Source organism: Gymnodraco acuticeps, unplaced genomic scaffold (assembly GCF_902827175.1).
Source record: "Gymnodraco acuticeps unplaced genomic scaffold, fGymAcu1.1, whole genome shotgun sequence".
NCBI lineage: Eukaryota > Metazoa > Chordata > Actinopteri > Perciformes > Bathydraconidae > Gymnodraco > Gymnodraco acuticeps.
In genome coordinates, this window is record NW_022990299.1 from 622,167 (window position 1) to 641,964 (window position 19,798).

A 19,798-nucleotide genomic window follows, 5' to 3' on the forward strand; every position below is an offset into this window, starting at 1 on the left:
GACATTTGTTGTACTTTTAATAAATAACTCAAACAGCATTGGGAGAGAACAAGATATTGAAATAAAAGGCACTTTGAAAACAATACTTTAAAGGCTTGCATGTGGTACTTCAGAGGCATTGGGAGGTGAAAGCATTTCAGAGGTGATTCATGTGAATACGGAACAGAAACACTCTTGTTTCCGTCATATGATCTCAAAATTGACAGAATGACTCACACATGAGTTCACTAGTTTACGAAAATAAGCCAACACAAAACTATTTTTGGCGTACTTGACAAGAACACAGGAAAGGACCTGAGAAAGAGTAATAAAGTTACTGCAAGTACAACAATGTTCAACGTTAAACTTGTATCATAACTATACAAATCTGTGGATTGTTCAACATTGCCACAATATCATAATTTCAACAAGTGGTATACAGTCCCTTTGTGATAACAACAATTCTTCATATTGTGTATTTATTTACTCCTTCAGAACAATACTCACAAAGAGTGCATTCAAATGTAAAGCTGCAGTTCAAAACTACATTTACAACCACACCACTACTGTTTCAACAAATGGTCAAATCAAAGTTGAATGTGAAATATTATTCAATACTTAAAGGTCCCATGTTATGGCCATTTCTACTGATCATAATTCCATTGTTGAGGTCTACTAGAATAGATTGACATTGTTCAATGTTCCAAAATCACATTGGTTTTCTCATACAGCATCTCTGTATAGTATGTGTATTCACTCTCTGTCCTACACGGCTTGTTGGAGCTCCACGGATGGGTCCATTTGGTCGTCGTTACGTCACTTGGTACCCGGAAGAAAAAAGAAAATGTCCAACGAGGCGTTCTGGGGCAGCATAGACAGGTCTTTTCTGTGTTAGAGTTGTACTCGCTACAGGGTGTACTTTGAGGGTTTGTGACTGCAGACTGTTTACATGCAGAAAAACCTTCATAACACACAAGGGGATGGGTAATAACCGGAAAAGCATGACATGACCTTTAACATTTCAGTTGTTATCTATATACACACACACACACACACACACACATTGACCTTATGTGCTGCTATGGCTGACAATTTACATATAGAAGTCATGTCCTATCTGACACACAGAGACACACAGGAAGTCAGTGCACAGAGAGACGAAGAGACAGAGAAGTGTCTGAGAACGAGACAGAAGCTGCAGAATAATTGAATATCCATAGTGTCCATATTGTGCTGTTAAAAAAAAAAGGTGTAATCCTCTGCCATACCAGTCCTGTGGCAGGAAGAGAACACCTTCATGTCATTGTTTTTTGCAAATATGCAACTTAAAAGTATATACACATACTTGATACTGTACATCTAACATATCACAAATGCATATAAATCATAGGTGTTAGTAAAAATACAGATGCAGTGGCTGCTGGGTACATTATAATGGGGAAGCAACAAAAGGAAATGACAGAAACTCGACCACAGGTTCCTCCGCAGACCTGTGGTAAATACTGCAGTTGTCGGATACTTGATAGCAGAGTTCATGGAAAACCGTGACCAGTTATTTTCCTTCATATTTTGGATTGACCACAGTCGTGACAGCACTTTTGTAGATGGGATTTTCACCCTGGAAAGCAAAGAAATTGAAGTTATAATCATGTTATTGCTTAGTCAGACAATTTGCGAACACACTTTGTTATTAGGGATAAGACTACTACACCTTCTTGTAGGTCATTTGTTTAAATCACACTTAGCACACCGTCATGCTTTTGCGACTTCACACCAAATATCAGGAGGTTTAAATTAGGCATCATATTTAAACACATTGTATACTTACCAGAGAAGGTTTTAGTATTTTTGCCCTGTAGACACTTTTAGCTGCCTTGATATTCACAGCACACTCATGCACTCATTTTTCACAAAATTTGAAAGTAATATGTCTCTTCCTGATGTTCCAGTCTTATGAAAATGTAGTTCATAGTTTGAAAAGACAGGTGAAATAAAGGAAAAAGTAGATACTCAGTGAAAAATATAACATAATGAAAAGCCCATGCAGGAAAATGAGGTGGAAAGGAGAGAAAATACAAACTTAAAGGACAGCAGCTTTACGTCCATAGCTTGGATTCTGGAACTGATTGATAGGACTCTTGTATATTGGGTTGTCTTGCTATGGGTAAAGAATGAGGAAAGAATAGAGTTGAGCAGGAAAAACATAGAACAGAAACAAAGGAACGAATAATATAAAAGGCACTATAAAAAGGGAGAAAAGTTTGAATAAGGAACAGTAAGAGAGATGAAAGGAGGACAATGGAAGAAAATGATTTTGTGAAACCTAAACCAAATTTATTTTTACTTACTAAAACCCCAAACTGTTGAGGCTACAGATCAGGATGATGTGGTTGTAAACATGAGGAGATCACAAAGTATCTTTGGAATTCCTTAAGGCTGCTTTTGTAAGGAAACCCAGGGCAGAACAGTCTCTCATTTCTTCAAATTAAAGGGATGTGGAGCCATAGGTTGCCCTGCCCATGGTAATAAGTAAGACCCCAGCATACTGATCAGGAACATCTGCATCACCAAACCCACATTATATATGGGTTATGACACAATTCCACCACTAGGGGGAGGCATTGAGCTGCACATGGAGTAGTGCTGAAGTCATATTGATGTTGGCTGATGGGCTGGAAGCATGGAAGGGAGGAACTGTGGCCACTCCCCGGAAAAAGTCCAGCCATGCTCAGACTGCATAACATTCCCAAAAAAGTCCACACAGTGCCTGACAACTTCCCTTTTGATTTTGAGCGCCACTCAAAAGCGCTGGTGAGAATGTGAGTGAGACACTGATATCAACAAGTCTGCAAATCTCATCTGCTGCTTAGAACAACAAATCATCTTCACAAGTTAATTCCCTGACACTTGTGGCTTTACAGAACACCTGTTTTCTACATTTAAATAACCTTACCAGCCAAAAATCGAAAATGTTATTCCTGCTAGTCTTTCACAGAGCCGGTTCCAAACACTCACCGTATCCCATTTGGCGTTCATCTTCTCCTTCTCGAACTTGGCGAACTCTCTCCTGTCGTGGATGATCATGAGCAGCTTCCAGATGAGCAGCAGGGCCAAGCCAATCAGGACGATGCCGGCGACCACGCCCGCCACGATGGGGATAATGTCAGGCCCGGCGGGGCAGTCTGAAACACAACAGAGGTGTTTAGGCAGCTTGAAATAAATGTGCAAAAAAAACAAGGCCATGGGAATAACATACCCTCACACGGCTGTATGTGAATAAACAAATGTGCTATTTTCGCAGCCCCACCACAGACCCTGTAATTAGCTTTCTCTGTAACAGAAACCTTCCACACCCTGGTTGGCCCAGCTTTCTGCTTACCCAGTATGTCCACCACATGCACCTCCTTCTGAGTGTTGTTGTTGACGGCGAAGGTGTAGTAGAACCAGCAGTCGTTGGCGTCTCTCTCCTTGCAGTGCATCACGGGGTAGGTGGCGTCGTTGGGCTGGGGCAGCTTTTCCCGGTCCTTCACCTTGATCAGGTTGAAGTCGCTGCAGTCTCTCTCACATGTTTCCTTCTTCTCACCCGTGCCAAACGCCCGGCACTGGACGCACTCCCTGGAAGATACAGGGCGTTTGTTAGTGATAAGCAACGAGATGAGCTATGCTTCACAAATTCAAAAGATCATATACATATCTAAAATGTTTGCCCCCATTCCATGAAAATGTAGGTAAATAGAACTACATTGTGCACGTTCTGAAGAATGGCATTATAAATTCAACAGCAGCATCCCTTTCCATAAATTGTCCTTTTTACTTTAGACCAGGATGTTTACAAAGTCAACACTTTCAAATCCTTTATTTGTTTACATTTGTAATAGATTATTGATATGAAAAGTGTGCATGATTAGCTACTATCATGCACACGCAAGCAGTCCCTGTTTGCCGTAAACCAATAGATATGAAGATAGCAATAACAGGAATACAATCCTGAAAAAAATGTAATAGATGATGGAGGAGGCTGCTTTTTCAATGAATTCAGAGAAGATTTTTGGATGCTTCTTCAAAATGGGAAGAGATAATTGGATCTTCTGGATGTGATTTTGATAAAAATCATGGGAATCTGGAGCTATAGGATTTACAGTACCTAACTTTAAATCTATGTGTAAAAGCTGTTGGAAAGCAAGCCAAACCAGCAGCTATACTACGGAAACTAACTACGAATGCTGTTTAGCACAGGTATTGATTCAATCTGTTTAATGTGTGTGAATATTTTATTAAGACATACTTAAAGAAATGTGAATTTATCCTTCAAATGTTCAAATACACCAAACAATACATCAATATTTGTAATATGAGCTTTTAAAAACATTGACATGTCTTCATTTCAGTCTTACTTGTGTTCAGTGCAGACCCCTGGACAGGTAGGACAAGTCTCACAGGTGGGACCCTGGAATTTGGGATCAGTACACTTGCAGGTGCCACATTCACACGTTCCTCTGCCGTTACAGAGTTGCTGGTTGCTGGCCATACATGTGCTGTTGTCCAGAGAACAATCACAGGCACTTCCGGTCCACATGGGGTCACAGACACACACTCTGCACTCACAGCGTCCATGCCCTAAAAAAACAGAAACAAATCAACCGAGGTGTATTAAACCATCTCTGAGCAGTCTCTTATTGTTTTTTTTCTCCGTCGTGCTCACCTCCACACAGTTTGTTTCCAGAGCGGTCACAGTTGAAGTTGTCACACTCGCAGTACTGGCCGCTGTACCTCTCCTCGGGGTTATCTCTCTTCTTGCACTCACACGTGCCGCACACACAGTCTCCATTGTTGCTGCAGATGTCGGTGCCGTTGTCTTTCCTGCAGGTCCGGTCCATGTCCTCTGTGGCCACATCGTTGCTGCTGCACTCACACTGTCTGCCCACTCGTCCTTCATTACACCTGAGACAGAAGAGGTTGAGATTCTGGAGCATTTCTTAAGACGAAAAACAGATCCAAATCAAAAGGTTTCCAGACTTACTTGCAGGCTCCACACTCGTAGGTGCCGTTACCGAAGTGGCAGAGTTCACTGTTCTCGATGCCGTCCTGGTTGCATTCACACTCACAGATGAAGTTGAGGGTAATCTCCACCTCCTCTGTGAATCCCAGGGGCTTGATCTTGATGGTTTCAGGCTTGCCTTGCTTAGGACAGCCCTTAGATGTCACAGTGATGCTAAACATGACCTGGGAATGAAACAAGAAAAAAGGAAAAAGTGTGTGGGATGTGAGTGCAGGGCCCAGGGCAGATAATGAACAAAGAATGAAAGAAGCTGGTTTTCAGTGTCTGACTTGGTGACCTCATATCTCATCATTTTAGCCTGACAAAAGTGAGAGACTGATAGCTTTGGATATTAATCAAGTTTTCTATGGAAGCCCGAGAGGCAGGTGAGAAAAATCATTCTGGTGTTTGATCTAAAAAAATGATCTGTATTAAAACGTTGGGTTACGTATGGTAACCCTTGTTATATAAGCACAGCGGAGCCCTTCACTGGACTCTATGGCTACTCCCATGTATCCTATTCATGCACGCATTCCTTCACTGAGACTTCCATAGACGTAGCCGGCCCCTGGGCGGCCTTGCCCCCTCACTGCTATCCCTTTACTTTCTCTTCAGCTAAGAAGCATAGGACAGCAGTGCTTCCATAAGTAGAGGGCTCCGCTGTGCTTATATAACAAGGGTTACCATACGTAACCCAACGTTATATCTCTCACAGGCTCCGCCCTCTACTGGAGTGGCGAAGTCCCTCCCCTTCCGGTGGACCTCCATGGGACCTTATTTCGGAAAAAATATGTATTGAAGTCAATGGAGAGAAAGATTATCTTTCGATCCCGTTTGAATTATGCCACGAATTACACATATGATGTTTGTGAATTTAAAAGATAATTTTGCCAGTCCAAAAAAACTGTGAAGTAACAACATTTTGTGTGTGAAACGCTCAAAGAACTACATCTCTGCTCTCGCACAACAACACAGACGTCACCAAGATGGCCGTCACTACTGTCTTGCTAAACAAGGGATCGACTACACGTCCAGAAGAATGTCATGCAAAGCTGCTTGCCTGCCTGCCTTCCTGCCTTTGATTCTCTCTGAACTGCCTGATCTTTTAAATGTGTAATGTCAACCATTTGTGCAGATAGCATGAAGTACAAAAGATCGCCTATGCTAATGTGGCGTTAGCGTTAGCATTTCCCCCGGGTTACTTAATGTCACTTCATGTTAAGGCTAATAAAAATGACATGGCTAAGGCTGTAATGCTAACTAACGTGCTTGCTACTAGCAAGGTAGCTAACTTGATCCAGCCACTCCTGGTCCTTTCATCAGACGGATATTTTTCATGGTCATAGGCTCAGAACAGTCTCATAATACACACATGCGCACAGAAGGATTCACACTTGTATTTCATGATCCGCAAAAGGATTCACACTTGTATTTCCGGATCCACACTTGTGTTTTTCAATCCACACACAAATGTATTCCGTTTCATATACATGTAAATAAAATCCAAATACAGAAAAAAGTTTTACATGTGTATTTTTGATCCTCACATATTTGTTTTCAGTTTAAAACCTCTGCACCTGCAAACACAAACCGCTTTCTGTGCACGGATCGCTGTGCATTCGTGTGTGGGTTTTTTGAGACTCCCCTGACGGTCAGCCGATTCGTACTTGTAATTATTTCTATCTATAGCCAATCAGATGTCTCCTCAATTCTAAGCCAATCACATGAGCGCGCCCCCACGAGGGTAGATTTCTTGCGTTCATGACGTAGCGCTTCATGTACGCATATTGCGCAGTCCGGAGCTGACAGGTCCATGGAGCCTGCCTGCAGGCGCTAATCTCAGGACACCCTCCATTCTCAGTACAGCGCCACTTTCCGAACAGGAAATGCACGCAAATACAAGCCTTTATATTATTAAGGAAGGTACAGCGCCACTTTCCAAACCATTGATGAATGCTTGTGTACACAAAAACGGCAGGCAAAACCGTTTTAAATGTGTGTTTCCTGTATGGCGAATACAGCTGCTTTATTTATGTCTGTATGAAGTTGTTGTGAGTGTGGAGCAGCTACAGGTTAGCTTAGCCTAATCGATCAGTTAACACGGGGGAGCCCCGCCGGTCATTATCGGCCGATATTCACTCTTAATAGTTTGATCGGTGCTCTCTATAAAGACCGATCAGGAGAGCTGGATCTGATCGATATGGACATAAACGCGAGTGAAGTATAACCGGACGCGAGAGAGAGATCAGATCAGCTGCTGAGTCTGATGGAGACACGCTGCTCTGCATGATCACCTGATGCTCCGCCCTCTGTTTAGCGAGCTGACCGGACTGCGCAAAAATGCGTATATGAAGTAATCTTACCCTCGTGGGGGCGCGCTCATGTGATTGGCTTAGAATGAAGGAGACATCTGATTGGCTATAGATAGAAACAATTACAAGTACGAATCGGCTGACCGTCAGGGGAGTCTCAAAAAACCCACACACGAATGCAAAGCGATCCGTGCACAGAAAGCTGTTTGTGTTTGCAGGTTCAGGAGATTTAAACGGGAAACTAATAAGTGAGAATCAAAAATACATATGTAAAACTTTTTTCTGTATTTGGATTTTATTTACATGTATATGAAACGGAATACATTTGTGTGTGCATTGAAAAACACAAGTATGGATCCGGAAATACAAGTTTGAATCCTTCTGTGTGCATGTGTGTATTATGAGACTGTTCTGAGCCCATAATTTTTCAATAGTTTTACGAAAAACTGACTTTTTTGACATGGAAATTATTTTTTAAGATTGACAAACATCATATGTGTAATTCGTGGCACAATTCAAACGGGATCGAAAGTTACGTTTTCTCTCTCCATTGACTTCAATACATAATTTTTCCGAAATAAGGTCCCATGGACCGGAAGTAGATGGGCGTGACTTCGCCACTCTATGGGTACAGGGGCGGAGCCCGATGTATACCCGCTCTACTGTCTCGCGAGAACACCACTCCATCACCCTGTTTGGACCGGCTTTCTGTTTAGCAGCCGCTGCGCTTCCCTCACCTCTCCCTCGGTCGTAACCGAGGAGGGAAAGAGGCTGCGGCGGGCTGGGCACACCCTGACGCGCTTACCCCGCGGAGGTGTGCCATAATGTAGAGGATTTCCTCCTCCTGTCTTAATGCAGGGGAACAAAAGAAACCTCCAGCCCCTATGGGCCCATGTGTGCGTTATGTCCCCCGGGGCCGGGGGCCCGGGAAACGTAAGCACATTACGTCCGGGGAGGGGGTCAGATGCCCACTGACCCACAGCCCCCCTCTCCCTCCTCACCAGTCCTGCGTTACCCCAGCAAGCATAGACGATGAAAAGGAGCCAGACATGTCCAAGAGATAAAACTTAATGAAGGGACCTGGTGTTGACCAAGATGCCGCCGTGCATATGTTCTCCACACTTACGCCATTAAATAAGGCTGTTGACACAGCCATGGCTCGTGTAGAGTATGCACGGACCCCCGTGGGGAAGGCTCTCCCCGCCTGTCCGTAGGCATGTGCAATGCACTCGCAAAGCCAGCCCGCCAGGCGTTTTTTGGACAAAGCTTTTCCAGTTACCCCACCCCCAAATCGCACAAACAGCTGTTCTGTGTGTCTAAGGACAGTCGTGCGATCTACATAACATGCCAGCGCACGCACCGGACAGAGGAGGTGCAATTTAGCCTCCGTCGCCCCACTATGGGGGGGAGATTAAAACCCCCCAACTGGATAGCCCTCGACCTGAACGTACTCCTTAGGCTCTTGGGCACAAAGGAGGGGTTCGGTCTGATTGTCGCCCCGCTTCGGTCACTCCGGATGTTTAAACAACTCGGGTGCACCGATAAAGCGGTTAACTCTCTTTTGGCTGACGTTAAGGCAAGTAGCAATGCTGTCTTCCATGACAGTGCTTTCAGGGAAGAGAGCTACAGAGGCTCAAATGGTCCTGTGACCAGAGCCTCGAGCACAAGCGGCAGGTCCCACTGCGGGGCAGAGGCGCGCACCACTGGGCGCTGTCTCCTGACCCCCCGCAAAAACCGCGACATTAGCGGTTGGGCAAAAACTGACCTGCCGCCAAATCCCTCATGGCAGAATGAGATGGTTGCTGCATACACTTTCACTGTGGAATGAGCAAGCCCTCTGCCCACCAACAACTGTAAGTACAACTAAATAGATCCCAATTTACAAGATAGGGGCTCTATTTTCCGCTCCTCACACCATCGCCAGAATCCCAGCCACTTTGGCCTGTAACAGGCTGTGGTGGATCCCGCTCTAGCTGCCTGGATAGACTGAATAACACTATGCCCACTCGTCTGGCAGGGGTCCGCCCCTCGACATGAGGTCGGCCCCCCTGTTCTCCAGACCCGAAATGTGGAGGGCTCTCAGAGATAACATCACCTCTGCAGCCCATAACCACAATTTCTCCGCTATGGTCAACAGAGCGGACTCCGCCCTGTCTGTTGATGCCACTGTGGTGCTGTTGTCGCTCCTGATCATTACATGTTTTCCCTAGATTAAGAGTTTGAAATGTGCCGCGTCTCTGTTAGAGACCAGCGCCCTCCTACAGCTCTCCAGGCAGGTTCACCCCCATCCCGTTCCGGATGCATCCGTGAACACTGAGATGTGGGAGATCACCTGTCCCAGCGGGGACCCCCTCCGGAGGTGATCCGGGGACCCCAGAACCGGAGGTTGCCCCCCACCGAGGGGGGGATGGTCACCAGCCGCCGTTTGTGTCTCTTGAGATCTAAACACAGGCTGGAGAACCACCTCTGCAGTAACCCCAGCGGGACCACAACGTGAGCCGCTGCCATGAGACCCAGGGTCTGCATAACAGTTAAAGCCGTCACTGTTGCCTCCTGTCGCAGTCTGCAAACTGCCTGTAGCAAGGATGCCTGTCTGCTCTCTGACAGGGTGGCACCACTGCATCGAGCACCACTCCCAAACACAACACCTGTTGTTGAGGCATGGGGGCGCTCTTCTTCCAATTGATCGCAAATTGGCAGGTAGTTGTGATTGTTGTTTTAACACTTTTTTGGACAAAAACTGAATTAAACCAGTTCCTCGTTTTTTTTTATGCGAGTAAAAGCAATATAATTGTTCTTCCAGGTGCGAATAAATGGTTAAATACCAAGGAAATTAAAACTTTTATCCACCCGTCTCACAGAAAAATGCATGACTATTAGAAAGACTTTCACCTGTGCAGCACATGAGAGAAGACAATTTAGAAAATACATTTCCATGAACACACAATGACATAAAACATTAACGACTGAAATAGGATTAATCATCTACTTTTGAATAACAACAAAAAAGAGAAACATTCTTATCCTCACCTGATCTCCGATGGAGATGTTGGAGCACTTCCGTCCACTTTCCCCTTCACTAACCACTCCGTTCTTACAGTGCGATGTGTAAGCTATGGTCACTCCCTCTGGAAGCTTGCTGTTCTCCAAAATGACCTCTGAGGAGAGCGACTGCCAAATCCAAGAGATAACAACAAGAATGTTAGAATTTCATCAGGTAGCTTTGCTTTGGCAGCGTACGGTACACAAAGGATTAGCTGAGTAATAAATGACAGTATGTGTTTGGAAAAATATTTGACAGTTAAAACTCAAGGCACATTGTTGAGTTCTTTAATGTGGCCCATGTGACTAAATGATAAGTGTTTTTTTCAAGGGCACTTAAAGTCAACAGTCTGAACAGTGTACTTACATTGTAGGCGTCTATAATAAGGTTGATGACATTGCTGGAGTTGGCAGATAAAGTCCCTACTGCAGATTTTGGAATCAGATTTTTCAGCTCCTGTAGAGAGAAAAAAACAGTTTTTATAATAAAGCTTAATCAGAGCTCTATTTATCCTGTGATATCTGAAACCTCTATCAGTAACAACAAAAGATAAAAAAGCACTTTAATAGACTGCTTTTCCACCTGAATGACATGAGTGAATTTTTATTACAGCCTGGAAATGTATCAGTTTAAACATTTAATCCAAGATTTAGATAGATACAACATTGATTACAACCTTGAAATGGTGGAATTGTTATTGCTTTGAAGCATACAGAAGCTACTGTGATAAATAAAGAACTTTAATGAAACTCAGATGTTACGGCAAGGCACAAGGAAGCAATTAAGAGCTTTTATGGAGATGCTACCATAACTCCCGGCAGAGGCATTGGACTGGATGGATATTTTTACATACTGGGCATCTTCCATCATCACACACACGCACACAGGAAGGAATGAGGAAAAGTATTCTGGAAAAGAAGGGGATGAAAATGAAGTAAAAGTGTGCCAGAGACAGATAACTCACTTTGTAAACAGGCTGGAACTCTTCTGTGACTGCGAAGATGGTCTGAATGTTGTTGTCGCTCAGCTTCTGAACCAGGTGAGCAATGGAGGGATAGTCCTTTAAAACAAAATGGGGAGGAGAGGAGTCATATTAACATTGTAACACACAGTAGCAGTGTTTGCCACATGTGTAAAAAGCCTGGGTTACTTACATAGTAGTGGCTCATGGTATAAATATTATTCTCCAAGTGACATTTTCCATCGTTGGGCAGAACGATGCCACCCAGTTTTCCATCGCCAGCAAAGTGGAAGCCAGCGTCGGTGGAGAACACCAGCAGACGAGTCACATTCCTCCACCCAATGTGGTCCTGTGAAATGAGAAAGAAACACTTAAAAATAGGAGAAATAACATCTGCCAAAAGCGATAAATTCCCTCTATAAAGACTAATGGAGAATATGAGCAGGTTGTAAAGTGAGACATGAACTACTGATTATCACTGCATTCAACAATCTCCTTGTGAACACCAAGGACTCATAAAACAGCTTTTTCACATATCACCACATTTATTAGCGCTGTATCCCTCCAAGCAAGTGCCGTAATTGTGGGAAAACTGCCTTGAATTGAGAACCTGAGAAGGATTATTTCCCCCGACTGGATCACTGATAGGAAACGGCTTCTATTTTGTTGCTTACCCCACACACAGCAACCTGCATGATGGCATCGAACCCCCCCTCGGGAGAGTCCAGGTTTCCAGAGATGTGCTGCTTGCCCACCAGGGTGTTGAACTTCTTGCCGTCGCTGGTGAGCTTCAAAACGTTCTTGTAGCTGAACGGGCTGGTGCAGTTCTGGTCTCCTGTGCATGGGTTCAGCAGCTTGGCCGGGGTGGTGCTGATGTACGGCATGACTGTCTTCTCCACAAAGGAACCGAAACCTTTAAAAGACAGTTAGTTTTAAATGTAGCTTGGTTTGAGTCTAGGTGCTCTAGTCTGAGGGTAAGTTGACACCACTTTGTTCAGAGAAGGTCGCTGAGTGTTTGATTATTTGGTTTGTTTGTACAGGTCACAAAAAGGTCATTCCAACCTGGGTGGCAACAAATACCTACAACAGTACACCTGAAAAGACAAGACAGTCAATCTACCTCATTTTCAAAGTCTGAAACTGTGGGCCGAACATCAAAAGACTACACTGGATCAATCTTTGGATTGATTATAGTGTTTAAATAATAGAACTTAGACAATTTCCCTTACTAATGGCGCATTTCCACTGCAGCGGGTAGCCCCGTTTAAGCGTCCTTAACCGTCCTCAAGCGGCCAGGCCAGTTTTTGGTGGCCTTTCCATATAGCCTAGTACCGGCTAGAGGGTACTTTTCCCCTCTTTTTCCGGCCCCATAAAATCGTGGTTCTATCAGACCAGGGCCAGGGCTGAACTAGTGACGTCAACACTCTCGACTGCTGATTGGTCAGAGAGAATCGTCACAAGATCGCGCGCGAGTTCATCCCTAGCGTCGCATATATATCTAGAAGCAAGCTTGCAGCATTTTTATAAACAGCATTTTGTAAACGGATGAGCTACAAAAATGGCTACATCTAATAAGAAAAGCACACCGTGGTCGACCGAGGAGGTGACGACGTTCCTTCATCTCATTGGGGATGATCAAATCCAGCGGGAGCTCGACGGAACAACTCGAAATGTGAACAAAAACAAAGCCGATTGCCCCGCCTACACTGCGTTGCTACCCCAGGTCCTAAACTGTAATGGAAATGCGCCACGGCCTCGGACGGCCAGCGAGGCAGCCCGAGGCCAGAGCGAGGACGCTTAGGGACGCTTAAACGGGGCTACCCCGCTGCAGTGGAAACGCGCCATAAGTCAGGGTGTAAGTCAGAACTGACTGTGGGCTACAAATGTAGCTCTTTTTTCAGTATTCATTTGTTTACATTTGAGCCAATTGGCACCATTTAAAGTATTGGAATCGAGCGGTTCATGTTTGTATTGATATTTAGATGTAAAGAGAACAATCACTGCAATAGTCAGTAAATACAATGTCATTGTACCTTATAATTAACAAGTTTCATTTACATTTTACATTTAGTGTCAAATGTAATCACACTTGAGAACATGTTAATCTTCACCTATCCTGAAGTCCGAGGTGATCTTGGACATCTCCAGCATTAGACTGGTTCCCAGGTTCTTGACGTTCTCCAGATCGTCCTTCATGGAGTAGGACAGGTCCATCAAGTAGTACAGGTCGATGGGATAATCCTCCGCTCGTTTGAACTTCAAGTCAAAGGACTGGGGCTCACCTATATGAAGTTACCGTCATTTAGAAGTTGTGTCAGAGAAAAAGAAGGTAAGAAATAGCTTCAGGAAAGGTTCATTAGAATGTATTCTCACCAGATCGGAGGATCAGGCTGAGTTTCTGAGGCTGGATTTGAGTGATCTCCTCTGGCTTCAGTTTCAGTCTGGCTTCTGACTTTTGTTTCCCTTCTCCCCTGCCGCGGTTTGTCACCGCTTTGTTCTTCAGGATCTTCTGATCCCCGCGAGGGTTCTCGATCATGTCATCATCACAGCCCCTTTTTATCAGAGACTGCAGCTCGTCACAGCGCGTCGACACGGTCTCACCCTGTTTCAGGAACTCCTGGAAACAGCAGCACAGGGAGAATCAATGGGACAATTCATCAACAATCTGCTGTCATGTGACAATATATATTTATGATTTTACACTTTTATTTTATTGATTGATGACTGGATCATTTTTGCGAAACATAAGAATACAATTCAATATGCTCCTTGTAACTTGATATGACGTCTTTAATTTGCTTGTTTTATCCGACAAAATTACACAAATGTATTCAAATTACAATAATATAAATCAAGGATAAAGCAAGAAATCTTAACACTGGAAATATCAAATGTAAATTGATCAGAAAAAGTAGTTTCACATACGAGGAATTTTCTTTGGTATAAGTGGTGCATACAGAGAAACAGAAAACTTGACTTGTCAACAAAAGTGGCAGATTAATTGGTTGTTATTGTTAAATCAATAATCAACTAATAATTGCATCTGAGGAACAGTTTCTTTTTGGCTCTATTGTTGCAAAAGAAACTACTTTTGGTTGTGGAATGTTTGTTAGAAAAGTAAGAACTTAAAGTAACCATCTTTTGCTCTGGAAAAAAATGTTTCTTAATTTCTGACATATCATAGGCTAAATGTATTATTATTTAAAATAATTTTAGATTTTTTTAAAGAAAAGCAAATAAAGAAATCATAAGATGCAGCCCCACACTCAAGCATGGTCATTGCCAACTATCACTATATGCCTAATGGCCTCATATTGGCATCCGAATGCATTTCTCAGCACAACTACAGCTGACAGCTGAGATTCACACACCGGGTCTTTACACCAGCCACATTTGGCTCCAGCCTGGATGCACTCCCCGCAGTATTTGGCGTTGGCATTGATGCACTCGTTCCCTTCTGGATGGAAAACAAAGAGAGAAGAGAGGGGGAGTCAGAGGGAGCACGGTCACAGCACAGGCCGTGCAAAGTAAGCAGCCTGTTAAGCCCCCCATGTTTATACATCAGTTCATCTGGAACACTGTGTGGCTCAATGGTAATTAGAGACAGAATATCCCCTCTTTTCCATTATCCTCTATTCTCTGTAGATGGATCTCTGGTCAATGACATCATTAAGATTAAGTAGATGGCCTCCCTCTCTGTGGAGCTGGTCATCATTATGAATGTTGTGTTTACTACTATGCATGCTGACAACAACAAAATCATGTGACAAAATAATGATGTTAAAGCTACACAGTATGTACGTTATCTTACCTTTCTGAGCATTACTGAAACAAAAGACTCCAAATAATATGGATACCAAGAGCAGCTTCAGGTCCATCTGAAAAAAAACAAATATTGGTTGTTGTCATCTCATCTAGCTAGGTGTTTTGAGCCATATGTCATCTATGAACATCTCTTTGTTAACAACAATAGCTTGTGTGCCTGGAAGCCTGAATGCTTGAATTGATAATTTCCTGGAAGAGCGAGCGAGCGAGCGCCCCAGAGAGATGACAGATTTAATGTGTAAATGGCTCGGTTATTATTGGAGATCATAAATTATCTGATGGCAGGGGTTGGCTATTCTGAGCCGGTCAAAGGGGTAACAGGCAGCAAACTCAATTCAGAGCACTTTCACATGCATACATTCACGTACAGACACACACTCTCACACTAGCTTGGACTGCAACCTCCTTTCCCCCCCCATCTCTTTCACTGTAAATAGAATCAGTTTCCCAGAGGCAGCCCCTCTGGTTGTTATATTGATTCCTTGTCTGTGCGCAGGCCTTTTTCTCAGCTGTATCGATGCTTCTTGTCCTACTCTTAATGCAAAGCTTATGACTTACAAAGGATAAGTGCGCTGAAGGACCTTTCCTCGCACTAATCAGCTGATTTGTGAGCAGTCTACAGCCTTGATAGGGGCTCTTTGAAACTGTACAGTGCTTTGAGCAAACGCTTGATAACATGCTTACAATGACAATGCTAGCATGATGTCTAGCAAGTATAATGTATGTGTGTACAGCAATTCATTGTTGTACCAAACTTTGTGACAATATGTGAAAATATTGATCAAGTTGCTTTAAAATGTTGACCTACTGGTGCGCTGAATCTTCTCATGGACAAGAAACAGGATACACCCTCTGGGGACCATGAATGTCTTTACATTATTCCATTCAAAGCCATAAAATAGTTGCAGAGATATTTCAGAGACTCGCTGAAGAAGTGCTAGAATTGCTCAAAATGGCCTGAAAGACCTTTTTGAGTTTGAGGTTGAAGCTGAATCATGGGAGCCGAGCTAAGGTTATGTGAAACAAACATGCTAATGTTGTTGGGATAAAGCTTTAGCACCAAACAAAATACTGGGAAGGCGCATCCTCTCAAGGACCTAACTAGAGCTTAGGTTTTATTGACATTGTAGGAACTTTCAGTGCCCCCTGCCAAACTACCATTAGACATTCCACATTACTGGTGCTGTCTTAAAAGATCTGGTTATCACCGAGTGACACACTTTGGGGGTTTTTACCACCTCTTATTGGCAGATCTAACAGGCGACAGCTGGGTAGGCTCCAACTCAGAGACACAGACTCAATGGTCTAGTGTTGTGGTGCACTGGCAAGGGATCAGCGTGTGCCGAATCTAATTAACATGTGGAATGTAAACCAATATCCCGCTTGACCATAAATAACAAACTCATGGGAGCCTTTTCTAAGATAGTCTCCACAGTAGCTAATGTCAACCACATTGGATATGAAAGCATGAGGTTCAAATTAGAGCCAGACAGAGTGATAATGATTTGTCTTTTGGACCAGTGGCTGTTGCTGGCTATACATAGAGGCTACATTAAGAGACTGCATTCCCTCACACTGTGGTGAAGGAAGCTCTGATGGTCGGTGTGCGCAGTGTTGAGTGATGCATTCCAGTGTGTGTGTGCGTGTGTGCGTTTATATAGACACAGAGGGGCAGACGGTCTGTCTACAGCCCCCCAGATTAGATCAGCTGGCTTTAATCCCCACTGGTGTACATGGGAAGTGTGTAAATGTGTGTGTATGTGAGATACATACTGCATTCTACCTGGTTCTGCTACACTGTTATTACTACCCAAGAATATATTCTTAAGAGAATAACAGTCACAAAATGTTTATTTAAAGTGGTTTGTTTATATGCAGCAGTTTGTGATGTATGTACATGTACAATGAACTACTGCGGTCAGTGAAAAACAAGCCGAAAGTGAAGGAATCTAAGTTCACATTCCTGTTATAACAAAACCACACACTCAGATATTTTCTTTTCACTCGCTGGGGTTTGAACTTCAGTTCCAGGGAATCATTCAAATGCAAACTACGTCTACAAAACGCCAGGGAGGCGTCAAGTTGGAAAAAATAACCCTGATGTCCTCGATCGCGTGAAGCTTAGCAGCTGCACAGAGGACTGTGTCATGAAAAACTAGTGTAAAATATGGCAGAGGACAGAGAGCAGGAAAAGAGCACGGAGCAGGATGTTATGCTGCCTTCAAGTGTTCCTCCAAAGCTCAGAGTTCAGACGTCGTAAATATGTCTCGTCAGCATTTCAAGCTGGTTTTGGTTAACATGGCCACTAAAACAACGGTGATGGAAAAACACAAATCATTCCCGAAAAAAATGATATTTAGTCAGAAAGTAAGAAAGAGGTGGTTTAAAGCCAGAAACAAGGAGAACAAATGTGAGTATTATTCTTTGGGTTCTTTGTATATTCAATATACAATTGGTTTTTCTTGGAATGAGGTCTCTCTTGTATCTTTACAGGAAGCAGCTGTGAAAACTCACAATTTCATTTCAAAGAGTTTTCATTTCATAGATAAGCAGCAGTGACAAGACTGACTTCCTGTGTCTAATAGACACAACAATATTTTCTAACCTTCATATAAGTTTAACTTCCCCAGTCGTATTACTGTAACCATGTTTTGAGTTTCTCAGTTTGGTGGAACACTTTTTGCCTTAGATTGCACTCGTCGGTGGGAAAGCTAAGTTTGACTGAGGAGGAGGAGTACTCAGAAACCAAACCAACATTCCATTTATAAGTAGGATAATGCCAAGAAAGCATTATGTTGTATTATTAACAGACATCACTATAAAAACAGTCAGTTTGATATATGAGAGTTGAACAGTGCTCCAATAAGCTTCAATATGTTGGTTGTGGCACACAGAGATCACAAATATGCAAAATGGAGGGACAAGGTCTTGAATAACAACCACGATGCTCGTATATGTTTATCCATGGGAATAATGAAAAAAAGATACGTTCCAGACAGTTTCCTGCAGCGGGACAGAGCTGGGTTTTCTCGCACAGTTTATCTTCCTCCCACGCTTCTCTCAGCATGACACGAGCATGTATACACACACATTTGACTCCTCAACGCCTGTCCACTTGTCTCACACACCTGAGCTGTGACTAATGGCATCCCAGTGTTATATGGGCTTTGCAGAGCGTTATCAGTTGGAAGGGGAAGGTGATGCATGGCAGACACTGCGGTGCGTGACTAAAACGGGCCCAGCATCTCAGGCATTCCTGAGAGACGGAGCGCTGTATGACCAGGATAGTAACCTGTAGCACTCCTACTGCACTGTGGGAAATGTGAGCTCTGGGAGCCATGGAGGGATGCTGTATTTGTAGCACCATGATTCCCACAATCCTCCTACCGCAGTCTGTTGCTAATCATTCAGTAAAAAGGCCTTCAGTTCCAGAAACAACTTTTATTCTGTATATTGTGACATTTCCAAATACATTATCTTAGTACTGTTGATATAGTATATATTTACTGTTTATTATAATAAATATAACCAGAGATAAACTAGAGATGATGCCTGGTCAACAAACCAAGAGTTCTGATCAGTATGCTGACTCTTTTGTCAGTTTCTCTGTTGTTAAGAAGCCACCATGACACAACCTGAGGAAGCTAACCAGCAGAATGTTTACCAGACTATCATGATCTATGACAATGTAATTGATGACAACATAGGTTGTGTTTTGGACTAAAATAACCCATTATATCATATTCATTTGATACAACACGTTGTATGCTTGGGCTCCCCAGGTGTGCCCTGAAGAAAACCACTTGTGAAACCTACTGGGGTAGAACCGGTAGAACCCAGCCTAATTGAGCCAACCAAACCTTAGCTGTGAAGAGGATTTACTATCCTTTCAATTGAGCTGCATTTGCAAGTGCTTAGAAGTACTACTCAGCAAGCCTGGCCATGAATAATGACCAGGGGAGCTAGACACAGTGAAGCATACACTGCGGCAGTGAAGAAGCTGGCGTCTCAGTCATCGTGCTCGTTATGGGGGGAAGGCCTGGGCTTCCCTTGCTCAGAAAGGCTGTTCTTCTCTGGCCGTGAAAAGAAGGAATGGAAAAGAAGGAAAAACAGGAAAGGGTGGTGCACAGCTAGGAGTTGAAAAGGGTTGCTTCAAGTCCAAAGGAAAGGAACTTACAGACTATCCTTGCTTTTGCTCAGTAATATATCCATTTAGTCTCACTTAATCCTCCTTTCTCCATGTATACAGTGTCAGTCCGTGGTTCGGGCCTTTTTTATGTAAATTGTTTATTCATTTGGTGAAGGCAAATGAGAGAAAATGAACAGATTAGCATGGCTTAAGTGTCTTAGACTTTTTGAGTTTAGTTCATATTTAAATTCCATTCCAAGATGCAATATGTCACTCTCATTTTGTCTGGCATTCCTCCGGCATCCTATACTCCCATCCTCCCTCTTTCTCTGCCTTGTTTCCTTCCCCTCCTCCACTAACCCCCCCCCCCCCCCCACACACACACACACACAATTGCTCAGTTCATTCCCTCCACTGAGAGCCAAAGCAGTGGCCCTGTTGACTTCACGTACCCTTCAAACAGCGCAGAGCCGGGAACATGTCAGAGCTGAGAGACGTACAAGCCTCCCGA

The 19,798-nt window shown here is 43.5% G+C and overlaps 1 protein-coding gene across 2 annotated transcripts in view; it reads right to left on the bottom strand.

The window, feature by feature from the left end:
- itgb1a (integrin, beta 1a) overlaps positions 1–19,798 on the bottom strand; it is a 28,384-nt gene continuing 8,586 nt past the window's right edge. The window contains exons 2-17 of one of the 2 annotated variants that reach the window (XM_034222619.1): positions 15,145–15,211; positions 14,705–14,790; positions 13,707–13,950; positions 13,445–13,615; positions 12,008–12,246; positions 11,527–11,682; positions 11,337–11,432; positions 10,739–10,828; positions 10,360–10,500; positions 5,000–5,202; positions 4,682–4,920; positions 4,374–4,596; positions 3,359–3,594; positions 2,995–3,161; positions 2,060–2,137; positions 1–1,597 (exon numbers count right to left, since the gene is read on the bottom strand). In XM_034222619.1, coding sequence (XP_034078510.1) covers positions 2,060–2,137; positions 2,995–3,161; positions 3,359–3,594; positions 4,374–4,596; positions 4,682–4,920; positions 5,000–5,202; positions 10,360–10,500; positions 10,739–10,828; positions 11,337–11,432; positions 11,527–11,682; positions 12,008–12,246; positions 13,445–13,615; positions 13,707–13,950; positions 14,705–14,790; positions 15,145–15,211 — 2,436 coding nt within the window. In that variant the 3' untranslated portion in view covers positions 1–1,597. The remainder of the gene's footprint in view (positions 1,598–2,059; positions 2,138–2,994; positions 3,162–3,358; positions 3,595–4,373; positions 4,597–4,681; positions 4,921–4,999; positions 5,203–10,359; positions 10,501–10,738; positions 10,829–11,336; positions 11,433–11,526; positions 11,683–12,007; positions 12,247–13,444; positions 13,616–13,706; positions 13,951–14,704; positions 14,791–15,144; positions 15,212–19,798) is intronic. The other variant, XM_034222620.1, reaches the window with a different exon arrangement.